This window comes from Coregonus lavaretus, assembly GCF_964263955.1.
Source record: "Coregonus lavaretus genome assembly, chromosome: 1".
Classification (NCBI taxonomy): Eukaryota; Metazoa; Chordata; class Actinopteri; order Salmoniformes; family Salmonidae; genus Coregonus; species Coregonus lavaretus.
This window is the reverse complement of record NC_139988.1, coordinates 17014332-17033726: the sequence shown is the minus strand read 5'-3', so window position 1 is coordinate 17033726 and position 19395 is coordinate 17014332. Positions and strand designations below refer to the sequence as shown.

General features: G+C 40.7%; 1 protein-coding gene across 3 annotated transcripts; it reads right to left on the bottom strand.

Moving 5' to 3' along the window:
- Positions 1-2433: 2433 nt before the first annotated feature.
- On the bottom strand, positions 2434-18773 carry LOC311136649 (cdc42 effector protein 1-like). Of its 3 annotated transcripts, none has more exons than XM_084170858.1 (4): positions 18623-18773; positions 14227-15091; positions 11318-14183; positions 2434-4230 (listed from the first exon to the last, which is right to left on the bottom strand). In XM_084170858.1, exons 3-4 carry the CDS (start codon positions 11769-11771, stop codon positions 3482-3484), a joined length of 1203 nt encoding a protein of 400 aa, XP_084026984.1. In that variant the 5' UTR covers positions 11772-14183; positions 14227-15091; positions 18623-18773; the 3' UTR covers positions 2434-3481. The 3 variants fall into 3 exon arrangements, with proteins under 3 accessions (XP_084026984.1, XP_084026983.1, XP_084026982.1); XM_084170857.1 differs by having other exon boundaries at positions 11318-14437; positions 14481-15091; XM_084170856.1 differs by having other exon boundaries at positions 11318-15091.
- Positions 18774-19395: the final 622 nt, after the last annotated feature.

Below are 19395 nucleotides of genomic sequence, written 5' to 3'. Positions count from 1 at the left end.
CTGTAATTGCTGCAAAAAGTAGGTTTTACAAAGTATTGACTTTGGGGGGGGGGGTGAATAGATATGCACGCTCAAGTTTTCAGTTTTTTTGTATTATTTCACCATTTTTTTTTATTTTGCATCTTCAAAGTGGTAGGCATGTTAAGCACATCAATTGATACAACCCCCCCCCAAAATCCATTTAATTCCAGTTTGTAAGGCAACAAAAAAGGAAAAATGCCAAGGGGGGTGAATACTTTCGCAAGCCACTGTAACAAGTTGCATGGACTCACTCTGGGTGCAATAATAGTGTTTAACATGATTTTTGAATGAGTACCTCATCTCTGTACCCAACACATGCAATTATCTGTAAGGTCCCTCAGTCGAGCAGTGAATTTCAAACACAGATTCAACCACAAAGACCAGGGAGGTTTTCCAATGCCTCGCAAAGAAGGGCACCTATTGGTAGATGCAGTGGCGGCTCCTGAAAAAATTCTCAGGGGGGGCAATTTTTCTGATGATTTAGGTGACCTACACACATTTTAAAAAATATATGTCCAGCAACAACATGAAGACAGGGGCAGCATATAAGTCAATACTGATATACACATTACTTGCTTCAAAAAGGCCTCATGGTTGAATTGGAAATATGTGCACCTGAGCATAATTCACAACAAGCAAGCAGGAGCTTTTGATAGAGGCTACTGAAAACATTGATGCAAGTTATTGGTAATAAGAAATTTTTATAGACTTCCATATTCTGCCCTCTTGTATAGATTTGTGAAAATGAACAGTGATAGACATTTTGCCTGAAAACAGAATTTGAAAATAATTTCTAGAAAAGGTAAACACAGCTATCTGTATGGCTTTGTAAAAATGAACAACCATATTCTGGCCAATTGTATAGATTTGTAAATATGAACAACCATATTCTGGCCAATTGTATAGATTTGTAAAAATGAACATGAACAGATTTTTTTTTATTTTTTACTTTTTTAAAAATGAAAAATAACTATTTTAAACAACATCAACTGTGAACTGATTTGGGCGTGTGTGTGTTAAAGAGACAGACAGGGAGGGACAAAGAGAGAGAGAGGCTACATTACTTGTACTGAAACTGTTCTAGCTTGCTGCATGATCAAATTCAGCTGATGCGCATAGCAATGCACGTAATGGGCATTCTTGAAATGATCACGCACGTTTTGCTGCACACCAGCCTTCTCTCACCTCATCACACTGGCTCCATCGTAAGCTTGCGCAATGAGTTTGACTTTCTCGTCGTCGGCAAAAAGACCGTTCAGTCTCTCCAAAAGCACACTGGCGATTGAGACTGAGGTTGATTCCGAGATGGGAAGGAACTCAAAAAAGCGCTCCTGCACTTTGTGGTTGCTATCTATGTACCTCAGCACAAGCACCAGCTGTGTCTGTGTAGAAACGTCCGTGGTCTCGTCAGCTTGGATAGCTACGAAGTTCGCCGACTTCACCTCCTCCACAATATGTTCCCTCATGACCGCTAGCATACACTCCAGTAGCTCGTTTTGAATGGTCTTTGATGTGCCCTTGAAAACTTTAGCATTTTTAAGATGGTCATCAAACACCTCATCTAATTGTGCCACAAAGTTGACAAGTCCAAGAAAAATACCAGGGTTGGTGGAGCCCTCAGTTTCATCTTTGCCTCGCAAAGCTAGCCATCTTGACAGTTGTACGTGAATTGATTGACGCTGCTACCCGCTCTTTTCTTAGTTATGTTCATGGTTACTTATGTTACGTATGACGAAAGCGCGTAAGTGCAAGCCCTCCCGGAACCCATAGAGATTGTATTGAAAGCTCTGATATTTGAAAAAAAAAATATTTTACATGATAGTCTATGAGAGACTCCTGGGCGATTTTCAACCTGACTGAAATCGCCCCAAAAGGGGCGGGGCCATTTGAAGCACGACTTTAGCCTGATTGGACATTTAGTGGCAGATCAGACGTCTATATTAGAACACTGAAAACTACTGTTGCCGTGATATAATTGATTAGAAAAAAAATCCCTTCCTTTTCCCGTTTGGCAGTGCGTCGCCCATATCGCCCTAATGAACACACCGCCCCTGGGTAGATGGGTAAAAATAAAAAAAAGCAAACATGCCAAAGGTTATTCTACAAAGTATTGACTCGGGTGTGAATACTTATGTAAATTCGATATTTCTGTATTTAATTTTCAATAATTTGCAAACATTTCTAAAAACATATTTTCACTTTGTCATTATGGGGTATTGTGTGTAGATGGGTGAGATAAAAAAGTATATATTTAATCCATTTTGAATTCAGGCTGTAACACAACAAAATGTGGAATAAGTCGAGGGGTGTGAATACTTTCTGAAGGCACTGTATTATGTGTTGTGATTTATTTAGTGCTGTTTTGTATTACAGTATGTTTTCAGACATGTAAATAAAGTGTTAATGCCCATGCTAATTAAGAACATTTTATTGCATTTATCATTATCATTATAGAAATGTCATTGGTGTCAACAGCAGCACATTTATACGGATGGAAGACACTGCTTTAAAAAGAGGATTCAACCATTGGTTGACAGAATAGCAGACAAGCAGGTGACTATCATATCAAAAAGCAATATGAGAGTTTGACCCATAATGAATTTGGGAAACATTTCTAAATGGGGTATGATGTAAATATGTGAATTAACAAACTTACAGTCCAAACATTATACTTATATTATAACATTGTACATAATTCCCTTCTTCCATTTAACTTCTAAGTAAATTTCTCAGGGTTTGTTCTTCATACTGTGTCTATAGACTAATAAAAAGTGTAAGCGTCAGGCAAAAAATTATTGTTTTCCTGTAGTTAACGTCACGTGCTAAGATTTCAGATCTCTCTCTTGGTGTAGTGTTTCCATGGTGATGAAGTTGGGTTGAAACGGCTACTGCTTCGTCTTTGTGTCCTGTCTGTTGCCTTGAATAGTTCTATGAAGTCACACATTGAGCATTTTGCTCAGGAATTCCAAACCGACTATATTTAACCAGCTGTTAACAGACTTAAACACTGTTGAGCAATGTCTTTAGTGTTTCCATGGTAACTCCTTTGTGTCCAACGACCACTTTCTCTGGTACACTCTGACACTTTCTACCCCATCTCTTTGTTCGCCACTGGTTCCAGTGACCTCTTTTAAAAGCTATTATTAGCCTGTTTATAGCTCCTTCCATACAGTATGTTCGCTTGGGGAACTTTCAGCCTCCATAATCTTTCAATTAGTCTTTCAACAAATAATAGCAAAGTCTTTAAGTGAGTCTTCTGATGACTTATAACATTCAATTTCTCCAAGGAATATTAGAACATGATGAAGAAGAAGGGTTCAAGGGTGACTCAGGTCAATAGAGCCAGCCTCATTGATGGATTTTTCTTTTTTTCTTAAAACAAAAGAGTTTACAAGGAATTAAGCAATAATCCCAAATCTGTAGTAGGTACTTCTGGTTAAACAAAATGTTGTCCATTTAGTCAGACTTTGATTTCCTCCTCATCGGGGGTAATGCAGATGTAAGGTGTTTTCTTCATGGTCTGGCCCATGGTCACCTCTCCCTCCAGATCCATCCTCTGCTGCCCCTTCAGGATCCCTCCAACTCCATAGAGCACCCCCAGCACATCAGTGGCACCCTGGAACCTCTCACTCTCCATAGCAGGTCTCTGTCTAGAGGGGGAGCCCATCACTAAATCAGGCACCGCCCCTTTAAGATGCTGCTCACCTCCATTCACCTCCATTCTCCTAGCCTCCTCTTCCTCCTCTTCCCACTCCATCCCATATGGACTCTTCCTGCTGCTACAGTCTTCTCGAAGCAGAGAATCCACCAATGAGGCAGTGGTGGCATCCATCTCCGAGTCCATCTCCGAGCCTTCATTGGTCGCAAACCTGAACGCAGAGCAACTTGGCTCCTCTGCCATCCAGGCATGGCTGTGCTCTGGGTGGCCGTTGGGGCTGTCAATCAAACCGAACACCTCGCTCATGAGGGAGGGCCCCAGATCAAAGGTGAAGGAGGCCATGGAGGTCAGGGAGGTCAGGGAGTCGGACTGGGTCATGTGACCGGGGTCAGAAGTCAGGGTGGGGTATGCGGAGGACTTCAGGAGGGCGGAGACGTCGGTGAGCGAGCAGCCGTGGGCATTGGGGGTACAGGAAATAGATCCTCCCTGTTGCGACTGACACTCCACTGAGCGGGAGAGGCGGGGCAGAGTGGCGAAACCTGACTCCAGACCTGAGGAGGAGGAGAGACAAGGAGTTTAGTCCTAACATTCTGTATTGTGAAAAATAATTGACAAAAACCTAAAAATCTATTTTACAGGAAGAATAAATAGAATTCCAGTTGGCACCCTAGTTTTACCATTACTAGTTTAACCATTACTTGGTTTACCATTACTAGTTTAACCATTACTAGTTTTACCATTACTTCATGATCATCTCAAAGAAGCTATGCTCAGTCTTTCCTGGGAAGTAAAGTGGACTACGCTCAGTCTCTCCTGGGAAGTAAAGTGGACTATGCTCAGTCTCTCCTGGGAAGTAAAGTGGACTATGCTCAGTCTCTCCTGGGAAATAAAGTGGACTATGCTCAGTCTCTCCTGGGAAGTAAAGTGGAGAATTCAGGAAGGAACTTCCATAGATGCTCTCCCATCACCAACAGAGGGCAGTGTAAACTATGTAATCAAAGAGTGAGTCTTCTGCCAGTTTCAAACTCAAGCTCTATCTCTGAGTTAGACATCACCTCTTAGGTATGTTGTTCTCAGGCCAGATCACTCACATGACCCGTCACACACTAATGCTCTCATGGCCTACTGCTACTATAGCTGGAAACCAACTAGATGCAAGGTACGTTAAGAAACCACTGCATACCCACACAAAATACTACAGCTTACTATAGAATACTATTGTACTTACTATAGAATTCTGTAGTAAACTGTAGTATACTGTATAATCCTATACTCCACACTGTAGTATCCCTACACTGAATAATATAGTAATATAGTATATAAATAGTAATACTGCAGTATTTAGACCATCGTATACTATAGTATTTAGACCATAGTATACTATAGTATATAAATAGTCATACTACAGTATTTAGACCATAATATACTATAGTATTTAGACCATAATATACTATAGTATATAAGTAGTCATACTACAGTATTTAGACCATAGTATACTATAGTATTTAGAACATAGTATACTATAGTATTTAGACCATAGTATACTATCGTATTTAGACCATAGTATACTACAGTATTTAGAACATAGTATACTATAGTATTTAGACCATAGCATACTATAGTATTTAGACCATAGTATACTATAGTATTTAGACCATAGTATACTACAGTATTTAGACCATTGTATACTATAGTATTTAGACCATAGTATACTATAGTATATAACTAGTCATACTACAGTATTTAGACCATAGTACACTATAGTATTTAGACCAGAGTATAATATAGTATATACATAGTCATACTACAGTATTTAGACCATAGTGTACTATAGTATTTAGACCATAGTATACTATAGTATTTAGACCATAGTATACTATAGTATTTAGAACATAGTATACTATAGTATTTAGACCATAGTATACTATAGTATTTAGACCATAGTATACTACAGTATTTAGACCATAATATACTACAGTATTTAGACCATAGTATAATATAGTATTTATACCATAGTATACTACAGTATTTAGACCATAGTATACTATAGTATGTAGAATAGTATTTAGACCATAGTATACTATAGTATTTAGACATAGTATACTATAGTATTTAGACCATAGTATACTATAGTATTTAGACCATAGTATACTACAGTATTTAGACCATAGTATACTATAGTATTTATACCATAGCATACTACAGTATTTAGACCATAGTATACTATAGTATTTAGAATATTATTTAGACCATAGTATACTATAGTATTTAGACCATAGTATACTACAGTATTTAGACCGTAGTATACCATAGTATTTATACCATAGTATACTACAGTATTTAGACCATAGTATACTATAGTATTAAGACCATAGTATAATATAGTATTTAGACCATAGTATACTACATTATTTAGACCATTGTATACTATAGTATTTAGACCATAGTATACTATAGTATTAAGACCATAGTATAATATAGTATTTAGACCATAGTATACTACACTATTTAGACCATTGTATACTATAGTATTTAGACCATAGTATACTATATTATATAACTAGTCATACTACAGTATTGAGACCATAGTACACTATAGTATTTAGACCATAGTATACTATAGTATATAAATAGTCATACTACAGTATTTAGACCATAGTATACTATAGTATTTAGACCATAGTATATAACAGTATTTAGACCATAGTATACTATAGTATTTAGACCATAGTATACTATAGTATTTATACCATAGTATACTACAGTATTTAGACCATAGTATACTACAGTATTTAGACCATAGTATACTATAGTATTTATAATATTATTTAGACCATAGTATACTATAGTATTTAGACCATAGTATACTACAGTATTTAGACCATAGTATACTATAGTATTTAGACATAGTATACTATAGTATTTAGACCATAGTATACTATAGTATTTAGACCATAGTATACTACAGTATTTAGACCATAGTATACTATAGTATTTATACCATAGTATACTACAGTATTTAGACCATAGTATACTATAGTATTTAGACCATAGTATACTACAGTATTTAGACCATAGTATACTATAGTATTTAGACATAGTATACTATAGTATCTACACCATAGTATACTACAGTATTTAGACCATAGTATACTATAGTATTTAGACCATAGTGTACTAAAGTATTTAGACCATAGTATGCTATAGTATTTAGACCATAGTATACTATAGTATTTAGAACATAGTATACTATAGTATTTAGACCATAGTATACTATAGTATTTATACCATAGTATACTACAGTATTTAGACCATAGTATACTATAGTATTAAGACCATAGTATAATATAGTATTTAGACCATAGTATACTACACTATTTAGACCATTGTATACTATAGTATTTAGACCATAGTATACTATATTATATAACTAGTCATACTACAGTATTGAGACCATAGTACACTATAGTATTTAGACCATAGTATACTATAGTATATAAATAGTCATACTACAGTATTTAGACCATAGTATACTATAGTATTTAGACCATAGTATACAACAGTATTTAGACCATAGTATACTATAGTATTTAGACCATAGTATACTACAGTATTTAGACCATAGTATACTATAGTATTTAGACCATAGTATACTATAGTATTTAGACCATAGTATACTACAGTATTTAGACCATAGTATACTATAGTATTTAGACCATAGTATACTATAGTATTTATAATATTATTTAGACCATAGTATACTATAGTATTTAGACCATAGTATACTACAGTATTTAGACCATAGTATACTATAGTATCTACACCATAGTATACTACAGTATTTAGACCATAGTATACTATAGTATTTAGACCATAGTGTACTAAAGTATTTAGACCATAGTATGCTATAGTATTTAGACCATAGTATACTATAGTATTTAGAACATAGTATACTATAGTATTTAGACCATAGTATACTATAGTATTTATACCATAGTATACTACAGTATTTAGACCATAGTATACTACAGTATTTAGACCATAGTATACTACAGTATTTAGACCATAGTATACTATAGTATTTAGACCATAGTGTACTAAAGTATTTAGACCATAGTATACTATAGTATTTAGACCATAGTATACTATAGTATTTAGAACATAGTATACTATAGTATTTAGACCATAGTATACTATAGTATTTAGACCATAGTATACTACAGTATTTAGACCATAGTATACTACAGTATTTAGACCATAGTATAATATAGTATTTAGACCATAGTATAATATAGTATTTAGACCATAGTATACTACAGTATTTAGACCATAGTACACTGTAGTATTTAGACCATAGTATACTACAGTATTTAGACCATAGTATACTATAGTATTTAGACCATAGTATACTATAGAATGTAGAATAGTATTTAGACCATAGTATACTACAGAATTTAGAACATAGCATAATATAGTATTTAGACCATAGTATACTATAGTATTTAGACCATAGTATACAACATAATTTAGAACATAGTATACTATAGTATGTAGACCATAGTATACTATATTATTTCGACCATAGTATACAACAGTATTTAGACCATAGTATACTATAGTATTTAGACCATAGTATACTACAGTATTCAGAATATTATTTAGACCATAGTATACTATAGTATTTAGACCATAGTATACAACAGTATTTAGACCATAGTATGCTATAGTATGTAGAATAGTATTTAGACCATAGTATACTACAGTATATAGACCATAGTATACTATAGTATTTAGACCATAGTATACTACAGTATTTAGACCATAGTATACTACAGTATTTAGACCATAGTATACTAAAGTATTTAGACCATAGTATACTACAGTATTTAGACCACAGTGTACTACAGTATTTAGACCATAGTATACTATAGTATTTAGACCATAGTATCCTATAGTATTTACACCATAGTATACTATAGTATTTTTCATGTGGGTAGTTTGAATGGGGAGTGCCCACTGCCCAGGAGTACAGGGCTCTCATACCAAAAACATGCATGCACACACACACGCATGTCACACACACTCACACACACACACGCACACGCGTCACATACACAAACACACAACAATAGGGCAGAAAGATCAGACAGTGAGACATGAGGGTATTAATGTGGGGCAGTCAGTCACACAGGGCCTCAGACCAGACACACGACAGCACAGTCATGTCTGGCACGGCTCGCTCTTATCATCACACATCATGCTGGAGAGAATGTGAGGGTTGTTGTGTCTGAGCCACAGCGATTCATCATGGCAGCTGTGGAAAATCTGTGAATTACTGTGGCTTGTTTTTACAGCATGTCCAATGGCAGTTACTGCTTCTATGACTGACCATGTATCAAATCCAAGTCTCCTGCATGCAACAAGACGGTGTTAGCCTGCTGAGCTAAAGCCTAGACCTAAGGTCCAGGAGCTACCGCAAGCCTCCACAGGTACGGTTGCATGTTCACTTATTGTGTGGATGCGTGCATACAGTATGTGTGTGTAGATGTGTGTGAATGTGTGTGTATATATGTGTGTATATACAGTGGGGGAAAAAAGCATTTAGTCAGCCACCAATTGTGCAAGTTCTCCCACTTAAAAAGATGAGAGAGGCCTGTAATTTTCATCATAGGTACACGTCAACTATGACAGACAAATTGAGAGAAAAAAATCCAGAAAATCACATTGTAGGATTTTTAATGAATTTATTTGCAAATTATGGTGGAAAATAAGTATTTGGTCACCTACAAACAAGCAAGATTTCTGGCTCTCACAGACCTGTAACTTCTTCTTTAAGAGGCTCCTCTGTCCTCCACTCGTTACCTGTATTAATGGCACCTGTTTGAACTTGTTATCAGTATAAAAGACACCTGTCCACAACCTCAAACAGTCACACTCCAAACTCCACTATGGCCAAGACCAAAGAGCTGTCAAAGGACACCAGAAACAAAATTGTAGACCTGCACCAGGCTGGGTAGACTGAATCTGCAATAGGTAAGCAGCTTGGTTTGAAGAAATCAACTGTGGGAGCAATTATTAGGAAATGGAAGACATACAAGACCACTGATAATCTCCCTCGATCTGGGGCTCCACGCAAGATCTCACCCCATGGGGTCAAAATGATCACAAGAACGGTGAGCAAAAATCCCAGAACCACACGGGGGGACCTAGTGAATGACCTGCAGAGAGCTGGGACCAAAGTAACAAAGCCTACCATCAGTAACACACTACGCCGCCAGGGACTCAAATCCTGCAGTGCCAGATGTGTCCCCCTGCTTAAGCCAGTACATGTCCAGGCCCATCTGAAGTTTGCTAGAGTGCATTTGGATGATCCAGAAGAGGATTGGGAGAATGTCATATGGTCAGATGAAACCAAAATAGAACTTTTTGGTAAAAACTCAACTCGTCGTGTTTGGAGGACAAAGAATGCTGAGTTGCATCCAAAGAACACCATACCTACTGTGAAGCATCGGGGTGGAAACATCATGCTTTGGGGCTGTTTTTCTGCAAAGGGACCAGGGCGACTGATCCGTGTAAAGGAAAGAATGAATGGGGCCATGTATCGTGAGATTTTGAGTGAAAACCTCCTTCCATCAGCAAGGGCATTGAAGATGAAACGTGGCTGGGTCTTTCAGCATGACAATGATCCCAAACACACCGCCCGGGCAACGAAGGAGTGGCTTCGTAAGAAGCATTTCAAGGTCCTGGAGTGGCCTAGCCAGTCTCCAGATCTCAACCCCATAGAAAATCTTTGGAGGGAGTTGAAAGTCCGTGTTGCCCAGCGACAGCCCCAAAACATCACTGCTCTAGAGGAGATCTGCATGGAGGAATGGGCCAAAATACCAGCAACAGTGTGTGAAAACCTTGTGAAGACTTACAGAAAACGTTTGACCTGTGTCATTGCCAACAAAGGGTATATAACAAAGTATTGAGAAACTTTTGTTATTGACCAAATACTTATTTTCCACCATAATTTGCAAATAAATTCCTTAAAAATCCTACAATGTGATTTTCTGGATTTTTTTTCCTCATTTTGTCTGTCATAGTTGACGTGTACCTATGATGAAAATTACAGGCCTCTCTCATCTTTTTAAGTGGGAGAACTTGCACAATTGGTGGCTGACTAAATACTTTTTTTCCCCACTGTATGTGTGTGTATTTGTGTGTGTATGTGTGTGTATATGTGTGTGTGTATATGTGTGTGTATATGTGTGTGTGTGTGTGTGTGTATATATGTGTGTATATGTATGTGTGTGTTTGTGTGTGTATTTGTATGTGTTTGTGTGTGTACATGTGTGTGTATTTGTATGTATATGTGTGTGAGTGTATGTGTGTGTAAATGTGTGTGTGTGTGTATGTTTATTTGTGTGTGTATATGTGTGTGTATGTGTGTGAATGTGTGTGTGTGTGTGTGTGAATATGTGTGTGTGAATGTGTGTGTGTATATGTGTGTGTGTATATGTGTGTGTGTATATTTGTGTGTGTATATGTGTGTGTGTATATGTGTGTGAATATGTGTGTGTGAATGTGTGTGAATTTCTGTGTGTATATGTGTGTGTATGTATATGTGTGTAAATGTAGGTGTACAGTAAGACTCACCATAACCATAAGCGGTCTCCTCCAGCGAGGTAGGAGAGGCGGGGAAGAGGTTTTTAGCAGGGCAGCCGTTTGGTGAGTCCACATCCAGTCGGGGGAGGGACACTGCGTTCTTGATAATGGGGGATATGGGAGGGGGTGGCGGGGACAGGTCCTTGGATCCCCCCCTGGGACGCTCTGGTGTCTTCCGAACATGCCGGAGGGTCCGAGAGAAGAACGCCCCGATCTTGTTGTCAGAGCTTGTGACAGAATCCCAGTTTCCGTTGGTGGCCCCCCCGTGGTTGCTAAGGAACGAGGTGTCCCCGAACATGTCCCCTCCGTGGCCCACGTGCATGGTATGTCGGAAGTCCCCCAGCGGAGGACTGATCATGTCCAGGGTGAGGTCTCCTTTGAAACGACGTTTACCCTGAGAGCCGGCCACCAGGCCCTTCAGCCCAGGGATCTTCCCCAGGTTCATGGTGATGGCCAATGGTATGGTCTTCTAAAAATGACAAAAAAATCCCTTTAAATCCTCTAAAAGATGGGATGAAAATTGAGTTTCAAATGTCTTTGGTCGAAACTGTTACTGGAGAGTTGCTTTAGAAATGCTCCCAGGGGGATTGTGTGCCTCAAAAGTAATGATCGTGATCGTTTAGGTTTTGAATAGAATTTCACCACCAGGTCTTGTAGGGTCAACCTCAGTAATGGAGAAATCTATTGTATTCTCTTGTTATCATGTGCTGTTTGCAATTTCAGTCCCAATTTCTGCTGTTAGTTGTCATTCATATCCAGCTGGATTAAGTCGAGAAAATGGAGCAGAAAAGTATGCCGCTCAGTTCCTGGAATCTCCCGGCAGTTTGAGTGTGGTCAGAGAAGCTGGGCTCGACAGTTGTTTTGGGCTTTGGGTTTATAAAACATCAGCTCAGGAAGAAGCCCAGTTCCAGCTGCAAATATCCCTCCTGCGGTTGTACACTGGAACTATTTATTCAAAGAAAGCACAAAAATGTGTTCGATTCTCCGTCTAGGAGAGGCTCAAATTCAGCTATAACAGTCTAGGTATTCTGAGGGGACTTTCTTTGCTAGAGATTGATTTGGTGTATTGACGTAGAACCAGGTAAGGGGTCTGGATGAACACGTCACTAACTGGAACATTCAGTTAGAATGTAACTGGATCAGCTTTTTCTACAGACCCTGCCCTTCTGTTAGACTTCAAAGTTCCAAAGTCCATTGTTCTGGAACTTTCGAAATTTAGACCACAGTCATTCTCCTGTCGCTGCTCTCGAGAACAAATTAAACGTCAGTCTGGTTTTTGTCTGGGAGTTTCAGGGTATTTTGTTTCTCTCTCGTCCTGTGTCTTGCTACAATATGAGTGCTAATTAATCATATCACGTCATATTTCACTGAAATACTTGTTTTATCTGTATTTAAAAGCAGGGACCCTCATTCAGCACTTCAAACGGATTTGACCAGCAGCAGAAACCTACAAACATGCAACGTATGTTCCACCAGATAAAAACACTATTTTGGGCCAAAAGCGCACAAAATACTGACAAATACTGACAAAATACTGACAAAAGTCAGCTAAGAAAATCACTTAGTTGACTTTTATTGCACAAAATAAGCCAGTGGGTCAACACTGGCAGGAGCCAGGCAAATAACTTTCCTGTGTTATCTTTAGCCAGCGGAGTAATGTATATCGCTTTCTGTAATATTTTGATAGTGTAGAGCACACAGACTAGGTCTTCTGGTTCTTTTAAGAGCTTTCCACTGCCGAGGCCCTCCCGCGAGCGATAGCCTGGCTTTATTAATGACTTGGAACAGACCTCTGAATGGGATTGCGTCACGGTTAAAGCAGCCTTTAAATTTGCTCCTAACCACAGTCCCAGGTCCTCTCTAGGTCTCGACTGGCTGGCGTTTTAAGAGGGGCAGCTGGGAGCAGCACAGAGGGAGGAAGCACGCCTCACACCACAGACCGGAGGAGAGAGAGCGAGCAGTACCAGGGGTTTACTCACCAGACCAACAGACTTCTATTAGGTGTGATCTTGAATTTGAGATTGTGTTAACCTCTAGAGAGAATGAACCAGACAGTCACAACCAGACTTCATACAGTCAGATTTCACGCCACCACCTCAACATCCCTTACTAACTCTCCTGTGTGACTGTGAGCCGCAGAGGCGAATGTAATTATGCCCTTCTCAGCCTGTATGTGAATATGAAGCAGATACTCCTCAGTTTCAACCATGTATTTCAAGTGGAGGAGAGGTATCTCGACCCCCTCACACTGTACTAACAGAAGGGGCTGGAGCTCTGTTCTACTGTAATCCTGTTTCAGTTGGAGGATCTTTGGCCCATGCTCAGTGGGGGTCGAGTCTGTCCTTTCCGTCCTGAGGGGCTCGGAGAGAGAGAGAGAGGGCCACTTAGTTGACCTCTCGTCTGACTCCTGCAGACACAGCTGTAACATGGAGGTTTATCCCCACCCGTCTTTACGGCACGCTCCTATATGTCTCCTATACGTCCCAGCATCTCCCCCCTGCCCTGTCCTCCTCCTCCTCCTCTCCTTCTGGTCATTTGTTTTCAGAGGTATGCATATCCAGGCATCTGAGCAGGGCTGAAACCAAACCCTGTTACGTTAAGTCTCTAAAAGGTAATACGTTTAATGCAGTAATCCGGGCGGCTGTCTGTGTCTTCAGAAGCAAAAAGGGGGGACTTCTCTGGGGATTGGTCGTGGCTTGGATTAGCCCCTAATCCCTGGATCTCTTCTTCCCCTAATCCGTCCGTCCAGACTCCCTCTTTTTGGGCTTTCTCCTCCCTCTCTATGGGTCTGTCCTGGCTCTGACCTCCCTCTCTATAGCTCTGTCCTGGCTCTGACCTCCCTCTCTATGGCTCTGTCCTGGCACTGACCTCCCTCTCTATGGGTCTGTCCTGGATCTGACCTCCCTCTCTATGGCTCTGTCCTGGCTCTGACCTCCCTCTCTATAGCTCTGTCCTGGCTCTCACCTTCCTCTCTATGGGTCTGTCCTGACTGACTTCCCTCTCTATAGCTCTGTCCTGGCTCTGACCTCCTTCTATATGGCTCTGTCCTGGCTCTGACCTCCCTCTCTATGGGTCTGTCCTGGCTCTGACCTCCCTCTCTATGGCTCTGACCTGGCTCTGACCTCCCTCTCTATGGCTCTGTCCTGGCTCTGACCTCCCTCTCTATGGCTCTGTCCTGGCTCTGACCTCCCTCTCTATGGCTCTGTCCTGGCTCTGACCTTCCTCTCTATGAGTCTGTCCTGACTGACTTCCCTCTCTATAGCTCTGTCCTGGCTCTGACCTCCTTCTCTATGGCTCTGTCCTGGCTCTGACCTCCCTCTCTATGGGTCTGTCCTGGCTCTGACCTCCTTCTCTATGGCTCTGTCCTGGCTCTGACCTCCCTCTCTATGGGTCTGTCCTGGCTCTGACCTCCCTCTCTATGGCTCTGTCCTGGCTCTGACCTTCCTCTCTATGGGTCTGTCCTGACTGACTTCCCTCTCTATAGCTCTGTCCTGGCTCTGACCTCCTTCTCTATGGCTCTGTCCTGGCTCTGACCTCCCTCTCTATGGGTCTGTCCTGGCTCTGACCTCCTTCTCTATGGCTCTGTCCTGGCTCTGACCTCCCTCTCTATGGGTCTGTCCTGGCTCTGACCTCCCTCTCTATGGCTCTGTCCTGGCTCTGACCTTCCTCTCTATGGGTCTGTGCTGTTTCTCTCCTCCAGGCCTGATCCTGCTGGTTATCTGGATCTGGGAAGCTACCTTGGCCTCACTGAAAACATGTCGTCTGCTGTGGGAGAGCGAGAGAGTGGGAGACAGGGAGTTATACATGGTAGGTCATGGTACTGACAGTTTAGTGTATTCACCATATTTTCCACTCCTTTTTCTACTCTAGTCTGTTTTCCTGCCACTACCCAAGTAGTAACTGTTACAATAGTTTCTGTTTTCCTGCCACTACACAAGTAGTAACTGTTACAATAGTTAATGTTTGACTGTAATTCAACTGGCTCAACATTTCTAAACAAATCTAAAAAAGGCAAAACTCCAATATGACACAAGCTGAATATTCAGGGGGTTTCCTGAACATCTCTACTGCCTGTGAGCCAAGGTGAGGCATGGTAGATGTTCACTGCCTGGCATGTGAGGTATGGTTTGGTTGCGTCCCAAATGGCACCCTTTTCCCTATATAGGGCACTACTTTTGACCAGGGCCCATAGGCCCATAGGCCTCTGGTCAAAAGTAGTGTGCTACGTAGTGAATAGGGTTCCATTTGGGACGCACCCTAGATGTAAACCAGAGAAGACAGGCTCTAATAGGAGCTGTGTGTGTGAACAGATTCCTGGGAACAACAGCCCTGGCCTCTCTCTCTCTCCATCACATCACATCAGAGAGAGAAGAGTAGAACCCAACCACATCCCTGACTAGAAACATCTTCAGGACTGATCCTGCTTTTCTTCTCTGAGGCTGGCTGGCTGTATTACTGTACAGACACACAAACACACACACACACATATGCACAAACACACAGCTAGATCAATAGACTGGAGAGATGCAGGTTGGTGTTTATTGTCATGAATCTTGCCCTGGAGGAAGAACTGAGCTATTCCCGCTAGATGGGCCAGCAGCAAAGTAAAAATTGGCTATACGGTAAAAATTCATGAAAACAAAAATGTGCTTTTCTCTTCATTTAAGGTTAGGCATTAGGGTTAAGGTCAGGGTTAAGGTTAGGGTTAGGTATTAGGACTAAGGTCAGGGTTAAGGTCAGGGTTATGGTCAGGGTTAGGTATTAGGGTTAAGGTCAGGGTTAAGATTAGCGTTAGGCATTAGGGTTAAGGTCAGGGTTAAGGTCAGGGTTAGGCATTAGGGTTAAGGTCAGGCATTAGGGTTAAGGTCAGGATTAGGTTTAGCACTACCTCCTGAACAAGATTAATGACAAAAAAAACGCTAACCTGCTGGAGAGATACTGTACTCTCAATCATCTCTAATTTAATTGATTGAATGAATCAGGATTTTATACAGAATTATGCCTTGTCAGGTATCCCAACCAGTGTTCATTTGACCCCTATCCTCCTTGCCACACTCCAGTCCCTTTTTGAAGTCCCTCCCTCACTAAGTTAACCAGGTGAACAAACATCCAAGATCAGGCTGCATTTCTTCACTCCCCCTGCGACATCCAATGACCTTCTATTCCTCTTAGCTGTGCTCTATTTGAATCCAAGGAAAACAGAGCAACACTTCTCCTAAGCTAAGAAAACATTTGAATGCTTCTTCAACAAACATCGATAGGCTTCTTTTCATCTCTCTCCTTCCATTTGCAATGCTGTTGTGGACAGACTTTGAGGGGGTCAGGGAAGGTATTAGTCAGGCCCATTTGGTGACGTTGACAGGCCATGATGGAGCACGTTTCCCCTGCTCTTCATGTGTGGCAACCAAGACACCCACACCAAGAAGCCTCCCCTCAGGTGTAAAAAGAGACAGCGCGTCCATACTGGGAGTTCACACCTCTTAAATTGACCTCTTCCTGGTTGCGTCAATCAAAGATGGTGGATAAATGTAAATAGTCTCTGCCAAAGGGATCACATGGGAGGAATGTGGGGCACAGGTACAATTGGCCAGGGTTAAAATAAAGTTTGAGTTGTTTGCTCGTTCATTCGGGTCCAATATGCACAGGTAAGACCGGCGGCTGTTTATGTCAGTTAGGGGGTCCCACTATGCTATAGTGTAATTTTTATTTTTTATTTATTTTACCTTTATTTAACTAGGCAAGTCAGTTAAGAACAAATTCTTATTTACAATGACGGCCTACACCGGCCAAACTCGGACGACGCTGGGCCAATTGTGCGCCGCCCTATGGGACTCCCAATCACGGCCGGTTGTGATACAGCCTGGAATTGAACCAAGGGGTCTGTAGTGACGCCTCAAGCACTGAGATGCAGTGCCTTAGACCGCTGCGCCACTCAGGAGCCCATAATATTGTTGATATGTCAGTTAATGGGTCCCCCTATGCAAAAGTGTAATAACAGTGCGGTCATTCTGATTTATTGTTGAATCCTCAATGGTCCATTTTCTGATTCCCCCATAAAACATCAGATGTGCAGATATACAGAATGCAGACCACAGGAGAGGATACTAATAGCAATAAGGCCAGAGGAGGTGTGGTATATGGCCAATATACCACGACTAAGGGCTGTTCTTAGGCACGACAACGCAGAGTGAATGGATACAGCCCTTAGCCCTGGTATATTGGCAATATACCACAAGACCCTGAGGTGCCTTATTGCTATTATAAACTGGTTACCAACGTAATTAGAGCAGTAAAAATAACTGTTTTGTCATACCTGTGTTTTGTCATACCTGGTCTGATATACCATGGCTTTCAGCCAATCAGCATTCAGGGTAGGAACCACCCAGTTTATAATGAATATAATTTGTGGACATTATTGTTGATCTGATAAGACCTAGGCATAGACCTGTGATATAGCTCAACTGGTAGAGCACGGCGCTTGTAACGCCGAGGTAGTGGGTTCGATCCCCGGGACCACCCATACACAAAAAAATGTATGCATGCATGACTGTAAGTCGCTTTGGATAAAAGCGTCTGCTAAATGGCATATTATTATTATATTATATTATTATTATTATATATTGCAACACAAGCAACCCTAAAATGTACTGCAGGACATGTAATGTTTCATGACAAATGATCTATGGACAGTCACCCACGACACTTTCCCCACAATAACAAATGTGCATGTTAGGCTACAGTTAGGTTACAGGACCATAGAACCGTTTACTGTACATGGGGAGCATACATAGTTTCAGATATCAAATATGATTACTTGATTGTGAATAGACAGTAAGGGAACATTAAATTGTCTCCCGAGTGCTACTAGAGATCCTGGTTCGAATCCAGGCTCTGTCGTAGCCGGCCGCGACCGGGAGACACATGGGGCGACGCGCAATTGGCCCAGCGTCGTCCAGGGTAGGGGAGGGAATGGCCGGCGGGGATGTAGCTCAGTTGATAGAGCATGGGTTCGATTCCCACAGGGGGTATGAAAAAAAAACTAACTAACTGTAAATCGTTCTGGATAAGAGCGTCTGCTAAATGACTAAAATGTACATGTAATTAAACAATTTAAACAAAACAAAACACTTTACTCCATACTTTACTTTCAGTTGACACAGTGAGTCTATGGATATTTGAGTGATTACATTTATAGAAGGCTAAATTAATGAATAGCCTTCGTACTTTAACAAATAGCCTAATTAAATGGTAAACTGCATGAGCAAAACAAAAAGTTGAGCGCAAAGAAAAACTTACCTGGGCAAGTAGGCTAAGAGACACTCACACAGATAGGATACGATTAAAAGCCAGTACTTTTTATGATAAGCCCCAAAATCCGTATTTATAATACAAAATGTATCATGAAGTACTGTGACTTCTCGTAGCCGGTCTCGTAGCTGGACAACGCCGCTAGTGCGTTCAGCTTCACTGGAATGAGTTGGAGTAGCAGTGAAGAAGGAGGCGGGCTAGTCCAAAACTGACGAGGCCATCGTCGAATCAGCAGCAGAGAAAAGGATTTACTGTATGAAGGAGCGCGCTTCTCTAACTGTAAGACATATTCCAAAATATAGGCCCAATGAGTATCTATGCAAAGGTTTATAAGGTTTGGTTTACAGTATGATTAATCTTTATCTGTCCCATCATATAGGAAAGACACCGGTAAGCTTGAAGCTGTAGTGGGCAGGCTACATCTGCCAAAACGAGTTATCCATTGACCTGACTATAGCTATGGTTTAAACCCCTCAGGTGTCACATGCCTGATGTAAAATTCAGCCTGGCTCTATCCTCAGTCTGTGAGGTCTGAAACACCAACAGATTAATGTATTTATAGATTATATGATTGATATCTATAATTCTTCATTCAATTTTGATGGCACACAGTAATGAAACTGATTTCCAATATCTCTTTAGAAAGCACCACAGAGGCAGCCAAAGCCCACAGTGTGTTAAAAGTGAGCAGTTTCCCATGCTGACCTGTTCAACAGGATACTACCTCCTTATCAACAGGAAGTATCCTCAGAAGGTCCTCA